Source organism: Carex rostrata, chromosome 9 (genome assembly GCF_964058835.1).
Source record: "Carex rostrata chromosome 9, lpCarRost1.2, whole genome shotgun sequence".
Classification (NCBI taxonomy): Eukaryota; Viridiplantae; Streptophyta; class Magnoliopsida; order Poales; family Cyperaceae; genus Carex; species Carex rostrata.
The window spans coordinates 3,133,448-3,146,106 of NC_135926.1; the positions used below are offsets into that span (position 1 = coordinate 3,133,448).

Here is a 12,659-nt window from a genome sequence, read left to right on the forward strand (position 1 = left end):
ATTGTAGGATAAGTGAAAAGTTCCAACATTCTATATCCTTTATAAAGTGATTTATTGTGTAATACCAAACACGAATTATGATAAAATTAATAAAAAAATCTCTAACGAAGGGTAGATAAATGAGATAATAAAAAATATATCACATTTATGTCTATTTTACACAAACACAATATACACCTAACACTGACAAACTATTTTATTTAAAAAAACTAACAAATTTACATTCTTAATCTATATCTGATAGCTCAAAAAAAAAAAAAAAAAAACAAAGTAATAGCTGGCTCAACATAACTTTTACCCGGCCCAATTTTTTTCTACAGCAGCCTACCTAGTAAACATCAGATCCCAGTCCCACTACCGAGAGACCCATTTCTTTCTCCTTTTAATAAACGAAACATATTTGACGCCATCCCCGTATCTCTCTTCCGATCATCACGCCCACCCCCCTTTGAAGAATCGGTAAAAGAAGAATCAGTCAGTTACAAACAAACTAGAAGGAAGAAAGAATAGGCGCAATTCTGACGGTGAGTGAATTCTGATTCAAGCGTTTTTTTCGCCCTAAACGCGGCCAGTCGTTTTGGAAATCGCCCAATAATCGGACCGTGGCTGCTGATAGGTTTTCCAAACCATGTTAGCAACAATGGACTATTGCTTGATAATTCCATGGTAGATGGTCATAATTTTAAGTACAGTACTTTGTAAACAATACAATAGGGGGTTAGGGTTTAATGCATAGATATAATAAGGTGATTAGCAAATGGCAATAGTTACTTGACAGTAGCGGTGGTTTCTCTACTTGCTGATTTATGCAAATCTGTGCTTAATATTAGCCATTGGTGTTAGAGGAAAGTTTGAAAAACCCTAATCTTTCGGTCTAGTCCAGTTGGGCTTCAACTTTTGGATGCCCCTCTGAACTTTTGAGTTTGATTCAATCAAGAGCCCTCCAACCAAAAAAAGGTGAGTTTTGTTATTTCTGTCCCAGCTCGCTTGCACACAAGGACCACAGCTCATCTTTTCTTCTATCGTCCCATCTACATTCCTTAAAATCTAATTATTTCTCTCCATCGCTCAATGAAAGCTAGCAGCGAGATAGAGAGAGAGAGAGATGAGCAGTGTTATGTGAAGAATGAAAAACTAGGATTAACACTTAGTTTATGGAATGGTTTGATTGAATCAAAATCAAAAGTATAACTGGTTGGTACCAAGTAAAGATGGAAGACATCATTGCAGCAAGTATTACTATACTACCTCCATTTGTACATTCTGTTACCTGAAGTACCTATTATGTTCTAGCCATATCTGGTTCTAGGAATACCTGTTACATGATTCTGCATGTCATTTAACTGTATGCTGTACTGTTTTTACGAGGCAACTAGAAAGTGGAAACAGCTCAAACAGAACATTATACAAAAACTTAAAAAACTAACATAACATTTTCTATTTTTTATTCTTTACATTATGAAACCTTTCAGATCAAGTAAAATGGTTTTTCTCGAGGCAGAGATGAACTCCAATGTGCTGATCTCTCCTGATCAGCTGACCCCTCAAGGCCTCCTCCTTCAAAAAGCCATCATCACACGCCTTCTAGAAGACATCGCCAACAAAAAGGCCTCAAAGGAGCATGGCTACTTCATAGCCATCACCTCTCTTAAATCGATTGGCGATGGGCGAGTGCGCACCTTGACTGGAGATGTCCTGTTCCCAGTCAGCTTCTCGTGCCTGACCCAGAAACCGACCAAAGGCGAGGTGTTAACTGGCACAGTTGAGAGAATCCTGAAGCATGGGCTGTTTGTAAAATCAGGCCCCATTGAGGATATTTTCATTTCTGAGAAGATGACTGGAGATTACAAATATGTCCCTGGTGAGAGCCCAATGTTTCTAAGTGAAAAGCACAGTAAGCTGGAGAAGGGAGTTTCGGTCAGATTCAAGGTGGTTGGGTTTAGGTGGATGGAGGCTGATAGGCAATTCCAGCTTCTCGCGACACTAGCTGGTGATTTTCTCGGTCCAATATAAGGTTTTCAGTTTGTCTTTAGAGTTTAGGTTTAGAAATGGTAGAACTGTGAGATGGCGTGTTTTGGGTTCTTCTGCTTGAGGGAATGATGGTGAATGAATAGAAAGAGAAGTACTGTTGTTTGGCTGATTTTTTTCTCCTATGAAATAGCGTAGCTTGATTGTGTATGTTATTTTGTTGTGTTGGTAGACATCTCTAATTGTTGGTTGCTTGCATATCTAAATTCTGTGTGGATAGGTCATATACCACTTTTTATACTAAAAATTAGCTACAATATATCTGATAGAAATAGAATGTGACAGGAGGAAAAGGACTAACAATTCTACATTCAGATAGCAACGCTGCGCATAACGTTTCTCCTATGTAGAGATTGTGGTTGATTATTTAGTTTCTCTATCATAAAAGAGAGATTACATAGTGAAAAATATAAAAGCTACCTATCTGTTTTGTGATATGACTTTGTATACAGCAATCTGCTGCACAGGCCACCGTTGTTTAACAATGACAACAAATTACCTCGAAAAGGCTTTTGATTTCGTTCAAGAAATAAGCTGAAACATTATGAACATATCGACCCATCTCACAGATTAATTAAACCACGCAAAAACCAAAAAAATTAGCGAATAAAAAACTGACCATCTAAAAAATTCGGAATTTACAAAATCATCATTAGTTGGCAGCTTTCATCCATAAGCATTATATATCAGAGGGTAATAAAACGGTCAGAACTTGAAAAAGAATTCCTATGGACATAATATAATATCTACCGAAAACTTATTTGCAAGGCATAATGACATATTAGGAGGCTATAGCTGGGACTGAAATTTAAGGTGGTATGACAGCACCATGATAAAATCCTTGGCCGATGTTCCAACTGTTGTCTTTATTCTATCGGAGGACTCATTTCTGAGCCACATGTTCATTAAACCGTCCACAGTCATGGCTGGGCTTATTGCTTGGCCGCGGCACACTATCTCCACCTATCACATATCCACAAAACAAATTATATAACCTCTCCAAAAACAAAAAAATTATATAACATAAAAGGAAATAAATATGTTATTATATATGTTCGTAAATCTAAATACACAGGAAAGAGAGAAAAAAGAGAGAGGGATCAATGTAGCAAGTATAAACTCTGTTTGGGCTTTCTACCCCTAGCATATTTGAAAAATCAGGAGAAAAAAAAAATGTGGAAGCAAGTGTAATAATTTGTAAAAGATGACTATTCAGAATCAGAAACTAACCTCGTTTTCAGCACCAAGGCCAAGTTTATTCTTGACATATTTTTGTATGGAGGAGACGTTCATTTCTCCATCCCTGTCATATCAGCATAAAAAATAAATAAATTATGAACTAGTTTAAATGGCGAACCATCTAGTTTGATTTGTAATTTAGCTAACGCATGTCATAAGAATTATGCATCTTTACTCCTAGTCTAAAGCAGGTCAAGAACAACAACAACAAAATAAAAGTTGTCTAAAAGTTTGACATCAACTGATGCAACCAAAAAATTAACAAGTAGGTTATATTGGAAATGAGCTTACTTAATTCTCAAAAAGTTTGCAGTTAGCTGAGGCAATACTGCTCCCCCTTCCCTGATACAAAAAAAAACAGTAATTCCGTGCTGCAAAACATATCTTCTTACTTCCCATATTTTATCGGCAGATCAACCCAACTTTCGCCTTAGTTGCTAAAGGGACCAAGCTTTTCATTTTCTTGAAATGGTTTACACAAGAAGCCCATAATTCAGATATTTGCAATCGAGGAAAAAAAAACACTTTGCTTCTAAACTCAATTAACAAAAGGTACAGTATAACAGAATCTTACGGATTAGAAGATGCAACTAATGAGAACCAAATTGGCTTGCTACTCAGTAAACCTTGAGCAGAGACCTTTGCCTTCCTACTGGAAACGTTGTTTCTTCTTATTTTCAGGAACCTCTTTCCATTATCTTTTCTCTCCTCTGATTTACATGAAAGCTTATGTTTCCCGTTGCTTCGGATAATTTTGCCTGTTTTCATTTTTACAGCGGGACTTGTATTCTCAGGTTTAATCAAATTTAATCCCTTTTTAGCCCCTCTCTCTCTCTTTTGAGATTGACTGTTAGAGCCATCAACATCTGGACTTATCTGCATAAATAATGTGTATAAGTATAGAAATTAAATAGAGAAAACCAAGAATTTAATTTTAAAACAGCAGCCTAAATAAGTACAAGGGCCTAAAATGTAAAATAAATATAATTCATTCGATGAATAGAGAAAATAAACTCTGGTACATGCATATATTAGAAACAATTCACAATATTTCAAACTATTTTACCTGAATCCCAATGCAAGTCGTCTTTTTTGTACCTTAGTTGCTAAGCAACGGAAAGGAGTTAAATTCTCCAAATTGCTTATTGAACAAAGTTAAGTTATTTTGACAATTTACAAAGCATCCACAAGTAGTTTACCGTTCACTTGTCTTATGGTGCAATTAACATGAAGGACCTAAATTAACAACAGCAGTACTTCTCCTTTGGTAAATTTGCAACAGTACCCAAAGTATAGTTTATTTACCTGTCTCCTTGCATAAGTCATCATAACAGACCCCTCACGTATACCCATGTTTTCTTCTTCTTTCAGTTGATCAAGTTTCAACTTCTTCTTAGCATTACTGCTGAGAGGAGGTGAAGAAGACTCATCAGACAGATAGAACCTCCTAGAAGCTTTCGATTGAGCATCTGTTGCAACCAGAGAAGATAGAGATCTCTCCTTCACTTTTTGAATTTGGATTTGGATGGGTGTTACTGGATTCTGAGGGTCTTTGTCAGACGCTGGTTTTTTCCTTTTGATTGGAAATATTTTCTCTCTGAGGTACTGGATGTGGTGATCTGGTCTGTATAAGAAAAGTAAAAATTGTAAACCACCATGACCAGCCTTTTCTTCGGTAGTTTCTTCAGAAAATTTCTATGGAGAGAGGGTGGTAAAGCTTACCATTGACTCTGATCCAGTCGGTACCTAGATAAATATTTGACCATGCAACCTTGGTCTGTTATAAAAGCAACCAGACCGGTACAGGTACATATCAGCTGGTACAGTGACCCTATGTTGAAATCAAGGAGGATCTTGCTATAAAAAAGAAAATAAACAAACCTAAGTTTATCGGCAGCAGAACAGCCAAGGTCAGTTTTGCAAATGGGACAGCATTCCTCCTCCTCATCCACTAGCTTTTTTGTAATACATTTCCTACAAACTGTATCAAAATTATTGTTTCAAGTTGGTATTTTGTGATGGACAATGTATGAAAAATGTAACGTGATATATCCAGATTCAAAAGAAAATTATGTAGTTTCAAACAGAAAAGCAACTTCACATATAATTTGCTTTCTCCAGAAAGCAAAATGACCTGTTATGACGAGAAATATATATACACACACACACATCAAAATCTCACATGCTTCTGTTGTATGAACAAAACACGTCAGTAAAAATTGTGAAGTATTAAGAAAACCCCATGAAATATTTATATAACAAAAATATAGCAATGAGGCAACAGATCCTTCATGTTCGGTTGAAACAAAGTATCCTAAAATAATTTCAGAGAATAGCTATCGCTAGAATAACACCAAAACTAAATATAATTCAAAGGCGTACCTACATGCACACATCGAACTTATTCTTCTAGAACCACTACCGAACAACAAAATTCCAGCAAGAAGGCATCAAGATCAACAAACCAATTCACATAAGGAACAACAGCAAACACAAACTAGAGAGGCAAGATGACAAAAGAGATGAATATAAGCATAAAGCACGTAAGGTAATAGAAAAGAGACCCCACGTGCTAATTAGAAATGACCCACGAGATCGATCAAAGAGGGGGTGTAGAGAGAGAGAGGAAAGAGACGAGAACTAACACGTGTGAAGGCACTCGCAGATGGTGGTGGCGTCGCAAAGGAGCCCCTGGCAGAGGGGGCACGTGAGGCACGTGACGAGCACCTCCCGCTTCACGCTCACCTTCCCCCTCGCCACAAGTCGGGACAGGGGAGGCTGTGGCGAGCACCCGTTACCGGTGGATGCGGCGAAGGAGGCTGGCGTGCGCTGGGTTCTCCGACGACGACCCAACGGCATTGTCTCGCTAGAGAAGGAAATGAAGGAGAGAGGTAATTTTGTGATTTATTACTTCTCTCGCTCTCTGTGTTGGGATGGCGATGTGTTTCAATATAATTTCTCTCTCTACCCCTCAGGCTCGCTCGCTAGTTGCTTGGCGAATTAATAGGGAGTTTTTGTTTTGGTTGCCTACGGGCTACGGGTATAATTTAGTTTATTTAAAAAATTGCTAAACCGAAAGGGCGAGTTTTCCTTTTATGACCCTTTTTAGGATTGGTTTTAGTGGGCACAATCGTACAACTGGCGAATTGAGTATTTTTTTTTTTTTTTAAGAAATAATTGAGTACTTCAAAGTTCAACCTGGTTGTCACGCTACTTGGCACAAAAATGGAAGGGGTAAGTTTTCTTTCATTTTTTTTTTCTGAGAAAGGGGTAAGCTGCACCATCATCGTACTTCATAGAATTATATACCGAGTAAGATATAAATAGTATAAAATATTCCGTACTATTATTTTAAAAATTTATTGTATAAATTTTAAAATTTGATCTAAGTAGTTTAATAAGTTGGTTATATAATGAATTTGTAGAATACTAATTTTTAATATTTTTGAAATTGTTTTTACTAATTTTTATGATTTATAAAATGTGGCAAAAAAATAGCTAAAAAATAAAAGAAAATTATCAATATTTTAGGTCATTTTTTGTCATCTTTCATAAATCATAAAAATAGAAAAAATTAGTATCTACAAGTTCATCATATATAACAAATTTACTGAGCTACTTAGATCAAAGTTTGAAGTTTCTACGATAAGCTTTTGAGGTAATAGCATAGACGGCCATTTTTATTAATATCCCTAAAAAAAATGAAAATTTTAAAAATAACCCTATGTATCATTTTTTTTTTATTTCTGCGCTGACCGCCTGGGCTTCGGGCAGCCCAAAATACCTTGTGAGGCGCCAGCTCCTGGGGCGCCCCATAAGGCCAGTGAGGCGCCAGCCCCCCGGGCGCCCCATGTGGGTTTTGTTTTTTTTTTTTTTAGAGAAATCTTAGTATTTTGATTTGAATAATTTTGTGAAAAAAAAGTTTAGGGTTTATGTATATGTGTATGTGTATGTCAAAAAATAAAATATTATGTATATCATCTTATTTCATTTATCAATTACTAATTAGAAGTATCATTTAAATAAATGATATTAAAAGAAAATCAAAGTTAACTCGAATATTTAACTAGTAGAGCTTTCGTGCTTATAACGTGTTATAAAATAAAAACAAAGAATAATAAACAAGATAGAGAAGATATAAAAGATGACAATCTCTTTATTCATACATTTCTCATATGTGTACAATACAAGATTACAAAGGCTCTATTTATATAGACCACAAATATATTGTTAATGAAAAACCATCTAAATTAATTACAATAATAAATGGGAAAATGAATTTCGATAGTAGTTGGAGTAGTGGAGAAATGAATATTGAGAGTAATGAACATCCATATTAATAATTTATTCATAACATTTTTTTATTAATTTAATTGGAGTATTAGCAAGAAAAAAGTTACGTTAATTTATCAAATAAGAAAATGAGAAAGAGTTATTTTGCACCCTTATAATTAATCAATATTAAATTGTACATAGTTTTTTTAATTTATACATACTACTATATAATTTTTTGTTATTATGATTAAATTTATTTGTACATCATTTTTTATTAAGTAATTTATTATAAAATGAACTTGTCCAACATTTTATATTGTTTATTAATTCATAATTTATGACAAAATTGAATTATACAACATTTAATTATGTTTGATAACTAATTTATAATTTTGTCACTAATGGAATAAAAATATATCTTTCATATTTTATAATATTTTGTAGATGATAAGTTTAATCAATTTATAATTATTTTTAGATTAAATCAACTAAAATGTTATTTTTTAGATAATTATCCTACTCGTTTCGCTATCTAGGATATAAGTAAAGTCAAAACTTAACTAGTAAAGATAAGATATGAATAAAACTAATTATATGCGGATATGGAGTATGAAAATACTTTCACTCAACTCATACCGTCCTCATTGACACCCTATAATCTCTATGAGAAAGAGATTTCATGTCAATATATAGGATAGCATTCTAACAAGGGAGTAGGGTTGTTAATGAATCAAGGTTATTAATGAGCGAATAAACTCGAGTTGAGAAGACAACACTGAGTAGACAACTCAACTTGTTACCAACTCGAGATAACTCATAACTCATTAAGACTTAAGACCAATTGATGTTAAATTTTTTAAAGCTGGAAGTCCTAAATAATGCCTAATAGAAAGCAAATTTAACAAAAAAAATAAATAAAAACACTAAATCTTTGAATAATATAATTTAACAGCTAAACAATACATGTCAAACAACTAGAGAGTAGATATTTAACATAAGCAAACAACCAAACAATACAAAATTTAATATAAGCAAATGGATAGTCGATGAGATAGGGTATATATGCAGGGTCCTTTACAATTTTGACTTGAGTTTGGATCCGTTTGAAATTGGATGTGATATGACTTCATGTAATTTGAGTTGGTAATGAGCGAGTTGGAATCTACTCGTACTCAGTTCATTAAAATAACAAGCAAGTTGATAAGAAACGAGATATTGGCGAGTGAGTTATGAACAAGTCATGAAAAAAAGAAATGAAATAATAGATATTAGCGGACACGAGTTACAAACTATTTTCTCTCCTTACGTGGGAGGCCACTTCAGGGAAAAAGAAATGAAATAATAGAAGCTACTGAATCCAACTAGTCAACTACCCATATAATTCGTCAAAAACTCTATATTATTTTAATATTATTTTTATAAATAAAAAATTCTGCTTATTCTGTGATCGGCTGGAGACCTGGAGTTGGGTCAAGGTATGTTCCTACTTCCTACACAGCTACACTGATACATAGCATCTTCCGACTTACGAGTGGAACTGGCTCAGGCTGATAGCCTGATACTGATACATAGCATCTTTCGATTTCTGTGATCTCCCTTGACAGTTGAATAGTTGATGGGATAGCTGCTTTAACCACATTTGGGATCCATACAACGGCACAAGGGGTATGTCGCATTAGCGTGCACAATATTTGCAGTTATCTTGGAAGAACGCTATTAATAAGAATTAGTTCTAATCTTGGAAGGTTAGGAAGCCCAAGTAATATGTACCTTCCATTAAGGGTGTGCTCCAGTCGGGGGTAGAAGTTCCTCATTAAAGGAAAGGGAGGGGAGACGCGCTCAGCCCGCTGCTGCCCGTCTCGTTTACTCGCTCCAGAAACGAGGAGATCGAAGAGGAGAGGAGGGGAAACGGCTGTTGGAAATATCAGACCCAGATCAGAACACACCACGCTGGTTTCAGAACAAATACCAGTAAACACAGAACAACAACAGAGAATTTTTTTGTGGTGCAAAAAACTGCTACACCATTTTCTGGGTTTTCTTTCTTTTTATTAGCATCTCACTATTACAGCAAATTAAAACTTACCTAAAAAATAGTTTACAAATATGTTGTGGCTTTCCATTTTCTTCCACGCCATATCCATAACTACCAAAACAGAAAATTGCTTACTAAAACTAATTTTGCACCATAATTGGTGCTACAAAAATATAACTCAGAAATAAAACAATAAAATTAACTTGACACAACACTACAGCAACAAAGACTTTCAGAGACCGGTTTTCCGGTCTCTGATAGTCACGTCGCCGGTCGCTGATAGTCATTCCGGTCTCAGAAAGTCAATTCCGGTCTCTGATACCCCGGTCGCTGAAAGCCTTGTCGCAGATACTCTTCTGCTGACGTCACCGGTCGATGAATGACGTCAGCCGGTCGCTGATACTTTTTCTGCGACCAATTGTTTTCTGTCGCTGTTAATTTTTGCTGACGTCAGAAAAACATATCTGCGACGAAATAAACGGTTGCTGATAGTCAAAAACCGGTCGCTGATAACCTTCTGTCAATTTTTTTTGGTTTTTTTTTGGTTATTTACTTTCCCCCATTTAATTGGTACCACACATACCAAACATTCACATCGATCAAACATAAATAACAACATCTAAACATACAAAATATAAACAACATTCAAATCAAACAAAATCGATCAAAGCAAGAGTATATTACATCATGCTAAATCAAACATAATATCACATTTTGACAATACTAATTACATGAGCTAATCCACAAACACTAAAATCTTCTTGTGACCTAGAATTAATTGATAACTTGGTCATGAAGGTTCTTGTTGACAAGTTGTAGGTGGTCTGTTTGAAAAAAGATGCAATTATATCTGTTACATCATGCTAAATTCTGTATAATATGCTGTTTTCATATTTTTGAAAAGTCTTAACTTTGAAAATGGTTAGAAAATAGCAGAAAAATCAAAATGGAGAAAACTTTGGCTCTAAACCACTTGTTTTTCTGTCCTCTATCTAACTGTGTAAGTGGATTTTGGATTTAGACTTTTGATCAGCCTGCACTGGCTGATCTGTCACAGGAGGTCAAGAAAAGATCGTAGCCAACTTTAGAAATTCATTCCAAGAGTTTTACTAAGCCAAATTTAATGTTCTTTATATGAAAATTCTCAAGACATGGTGTTCTATATGCTGGTAATTTTTCATAAATTTTGGGGCTCCCTAACTATACCAAACAGTAGCCTAAACACAGGGGTAAACTGGGAACAGTGCTGTCATTTTTGCTGTTTTTTCCCATTTCAAAGGCTGAACTTCAAAAATTCATTAAAAATAGCAAAAAAATCCAAATTGATCAAAATTAAAGCCTAAACTGCATGAAATTAAATCCTCTATCTATCTGTCCTATTTATTTTACCAGAATCAGAGTTTATGTTCTCTAATTTGGTAGTTTCCAACAGAAGTTATCTCATGAGCAATCTACAAATGAAAATACCAATCTACAAATAAGCAAGTACAAATAAGCAAAATTGCAAAGAGTAAAGAGCTTACTGAATTTTGTAGTAGTTAAATTAATGGTCAAATCCTACCACAACAGCACCAACCTGCAATACCACATATAAATATGCTAAAGTAATAATCAACCACTTTATTACAATAAATAAAGGGTCTTTTGCCAAAAAAGAAAAAGAAAAAGTAATAATCAACCTGCAATTCACCTTTTGGCCTTCTCCAGTTGCAATTCGAGCTCCTGAATCCTTCTTGCATGAAGCAAATTTCTAGTTTCTGCCTCGTTAATCCGAAAATAAAGTTAATCTGAAAATAAAGTTAAGATATTTTAGTATGGACCAAACTGAAAATAAACTTTGATCAAAGTATGTACAAAACAAGGAAATGAGATGGAAATTAATTGAACTTTCTTGGGGTAAAACCAAATTCAATAATACTGGATCATTTTGTTTCCTTTAGTAAACCAATGTCTGCTTGGAATGAGCCTACACACAAGATGTAAATGCATCCTCTAACAAAACCAAAAGAATAAAAAGTGAAAAACATTTACAAGAATTGCTTCTTTCTTGCGGCAGAGAACAGTCAAATACACCGAAATAGAACACATACAAGCTTAATTCTCACTTCTTGCACAGCCAATAAGATTGAATCCTATCCATGGAAAATATGAGCAAGTTGAAGAATGTGTGTCAGAACATGACAGTGAGGATGCCCAAAGATCTTAAAGCACATGACAACCAACTATTTAACCTCAAATTATATAATTAATTGAAAGATAAAAGTTAAAAATGAAGCACTTGGTTAGAAAGAAGCAGTAATCCATTTAATTCTTACTAGAGGAAAGATGTAAAATCATATTAGTAACTCTAGATGCTTTTCACTTTCCTATTTTTTCAACTTTTTCCCATAGGAAAGCGGCATACTAAATTGAAACATTTGAGTATGAATATACTTGAAAGTAAATTAGACAAAATTGAAAGTAAATCATCTACTTTCCTGTTTTCATCTCTCAAGTTTAAAAATTACATTTGGTACTAAAATTGTACCAGTTTGCTCCATACTTTGACATGAGTCACAAATTTCTAGTTTCTGCCTCGTTAATCTGAAAATAAAGTTAAAATATTTTTAAGCAACATTTCAGCTCATATTTTGAGACAAAATTTGGCTTTAGATTCCACATATTTTTTGAGCAAATCAACAAAACCCTAAATCGGGTGACAAAAGAGAAAGAAACAAAAAGAAAAGGAAAAGTACCTAAGAAGAGACGAGCGAAAATCACACGATTGCGGTGCTTGAGAAACCTCGCCATCTTGTCTTGAGCCGTAGCTGACAGAGGAGATTGAGGTGCGCGGAGGAGAGAGGAGGAGATGGAGGTGAGCGGAGATGGAGGCGCGCGAAAGAGAGAGGAGGAGATGGAGGCGCGCGGCACTTGGCACCAGAACCCTAGCATCGGGGCGGAGAGCTGCGTTTTGATTTTGGCTGAGGGGGTGGCGCGCATTTTATTTTTCATTAGCCGCTTTTTTAATTTTCAGCGATATCAAAAAAAAAAAAAAAAAAACTTTCTGCGACCGGTATCATTCCCGGTCGCTGATACCGGTCGC

General features: G+C 35.0%; 2 protein-coding genes and 1 long non-coding RNA gene across 7 annotated transcripts; 1 reads left to right on the forward strand and 2 right to left on the reverse strand.

Annotated features, from left to right (window-relative positions):
• The first annotated feature begins 344 nt into the window (after nt 1-344).
• LOC144559199 (DNA-directed RNA polymerase V subunit 7-like) lies at nt 345-2,234 on the forward strand. 4 transcript variants are annotated; one of them, XM_078308190.1, is made up of 2 exons: nt 345-524; nt 1,473-2,234. In XM_078308190.1, the coding sequence occupies exon 2, from the start codon at nt 1,483-1,485 to the stop codon at nt 2,011-2,013; it is 531 nt and encodes a 176-aa protein (XP_078164316.1). In that variant the 5' UTR covers nt 345-524; nt 1,473-1,482; the 3' UTR covers nt 2,014-2,234. The 4 variants fall into 4 exon arrangements, with proteins under 4 accessions (XP_078164316.1, XP_078164315.1, XP_078164318.1 ...); XM_078308189.1 differs by lacking the exon at nt 345-524 and adding an exon at nt 551-686; XM_078308192.1 differs by lacking the exon at nt 345-524 and adding an exon at nt 642-666.
• Nucleotides 2,235-2,630: 396 nt separating this feature from the next.
• Nucleotides 2,631-6,250, reverse strand: LOC144559198 (E3 ubiquitin protein ligase DRIP2-like). Of its 2 annotated transcripts, none has more exons than XM_078308186.1 (7): nt 5,913-6,245; nt 5,149-5,248; nt 4,573-4,891; nt 3,842-4,143; nt 3,559-3,609; nt 3,259-3,331; nt 2,631-2,991 (listed from the first exon to the last, which is right to left on the reverse strand). In XM_078308186.1, exons 1-7 carry the CDS (start codon nt 6,124-6,126, stop codon nt 2,818-2,820), a joined length of 1,233 nt encoding a protein of 410 aa, XP_078164312.1. In that variant the 5' UTR covers nt 6,127-6,245; the 3' UTR covers nt 2,631-2,817. The 2 variants fall into 2 exon arrangements, with proteins under 2 accessions (XP_078164312.1, XP_078164313.1); XM_078308187.1 differs by lacking the exon at nt 2,631-2,991 and adding an exon at nt 3,147-3,168 and having other exon boundaries at nt 5,913-6,250.
• Nucleotides 6,251-11,100: 4,850 nt separating this feature from the next.
• LOC144559873 (uncharacterized) lies at nt 11,101-12,149 on the reverse strand. Its single transcript, XR_013513278.1, has 3 exons — nt 11,609-12,149; nt 11,257-11,364; nt 11,101-11,153 (listed from the first exon to the last, which is right to left on the reverse strand). It is a non-coding gene; the product is annotated as an uncharacterized LOC144559873 (long non-coding RNA).
• Between the last annotated feature and the right edge of the window lie 510 nt (nt 12,150-12,659).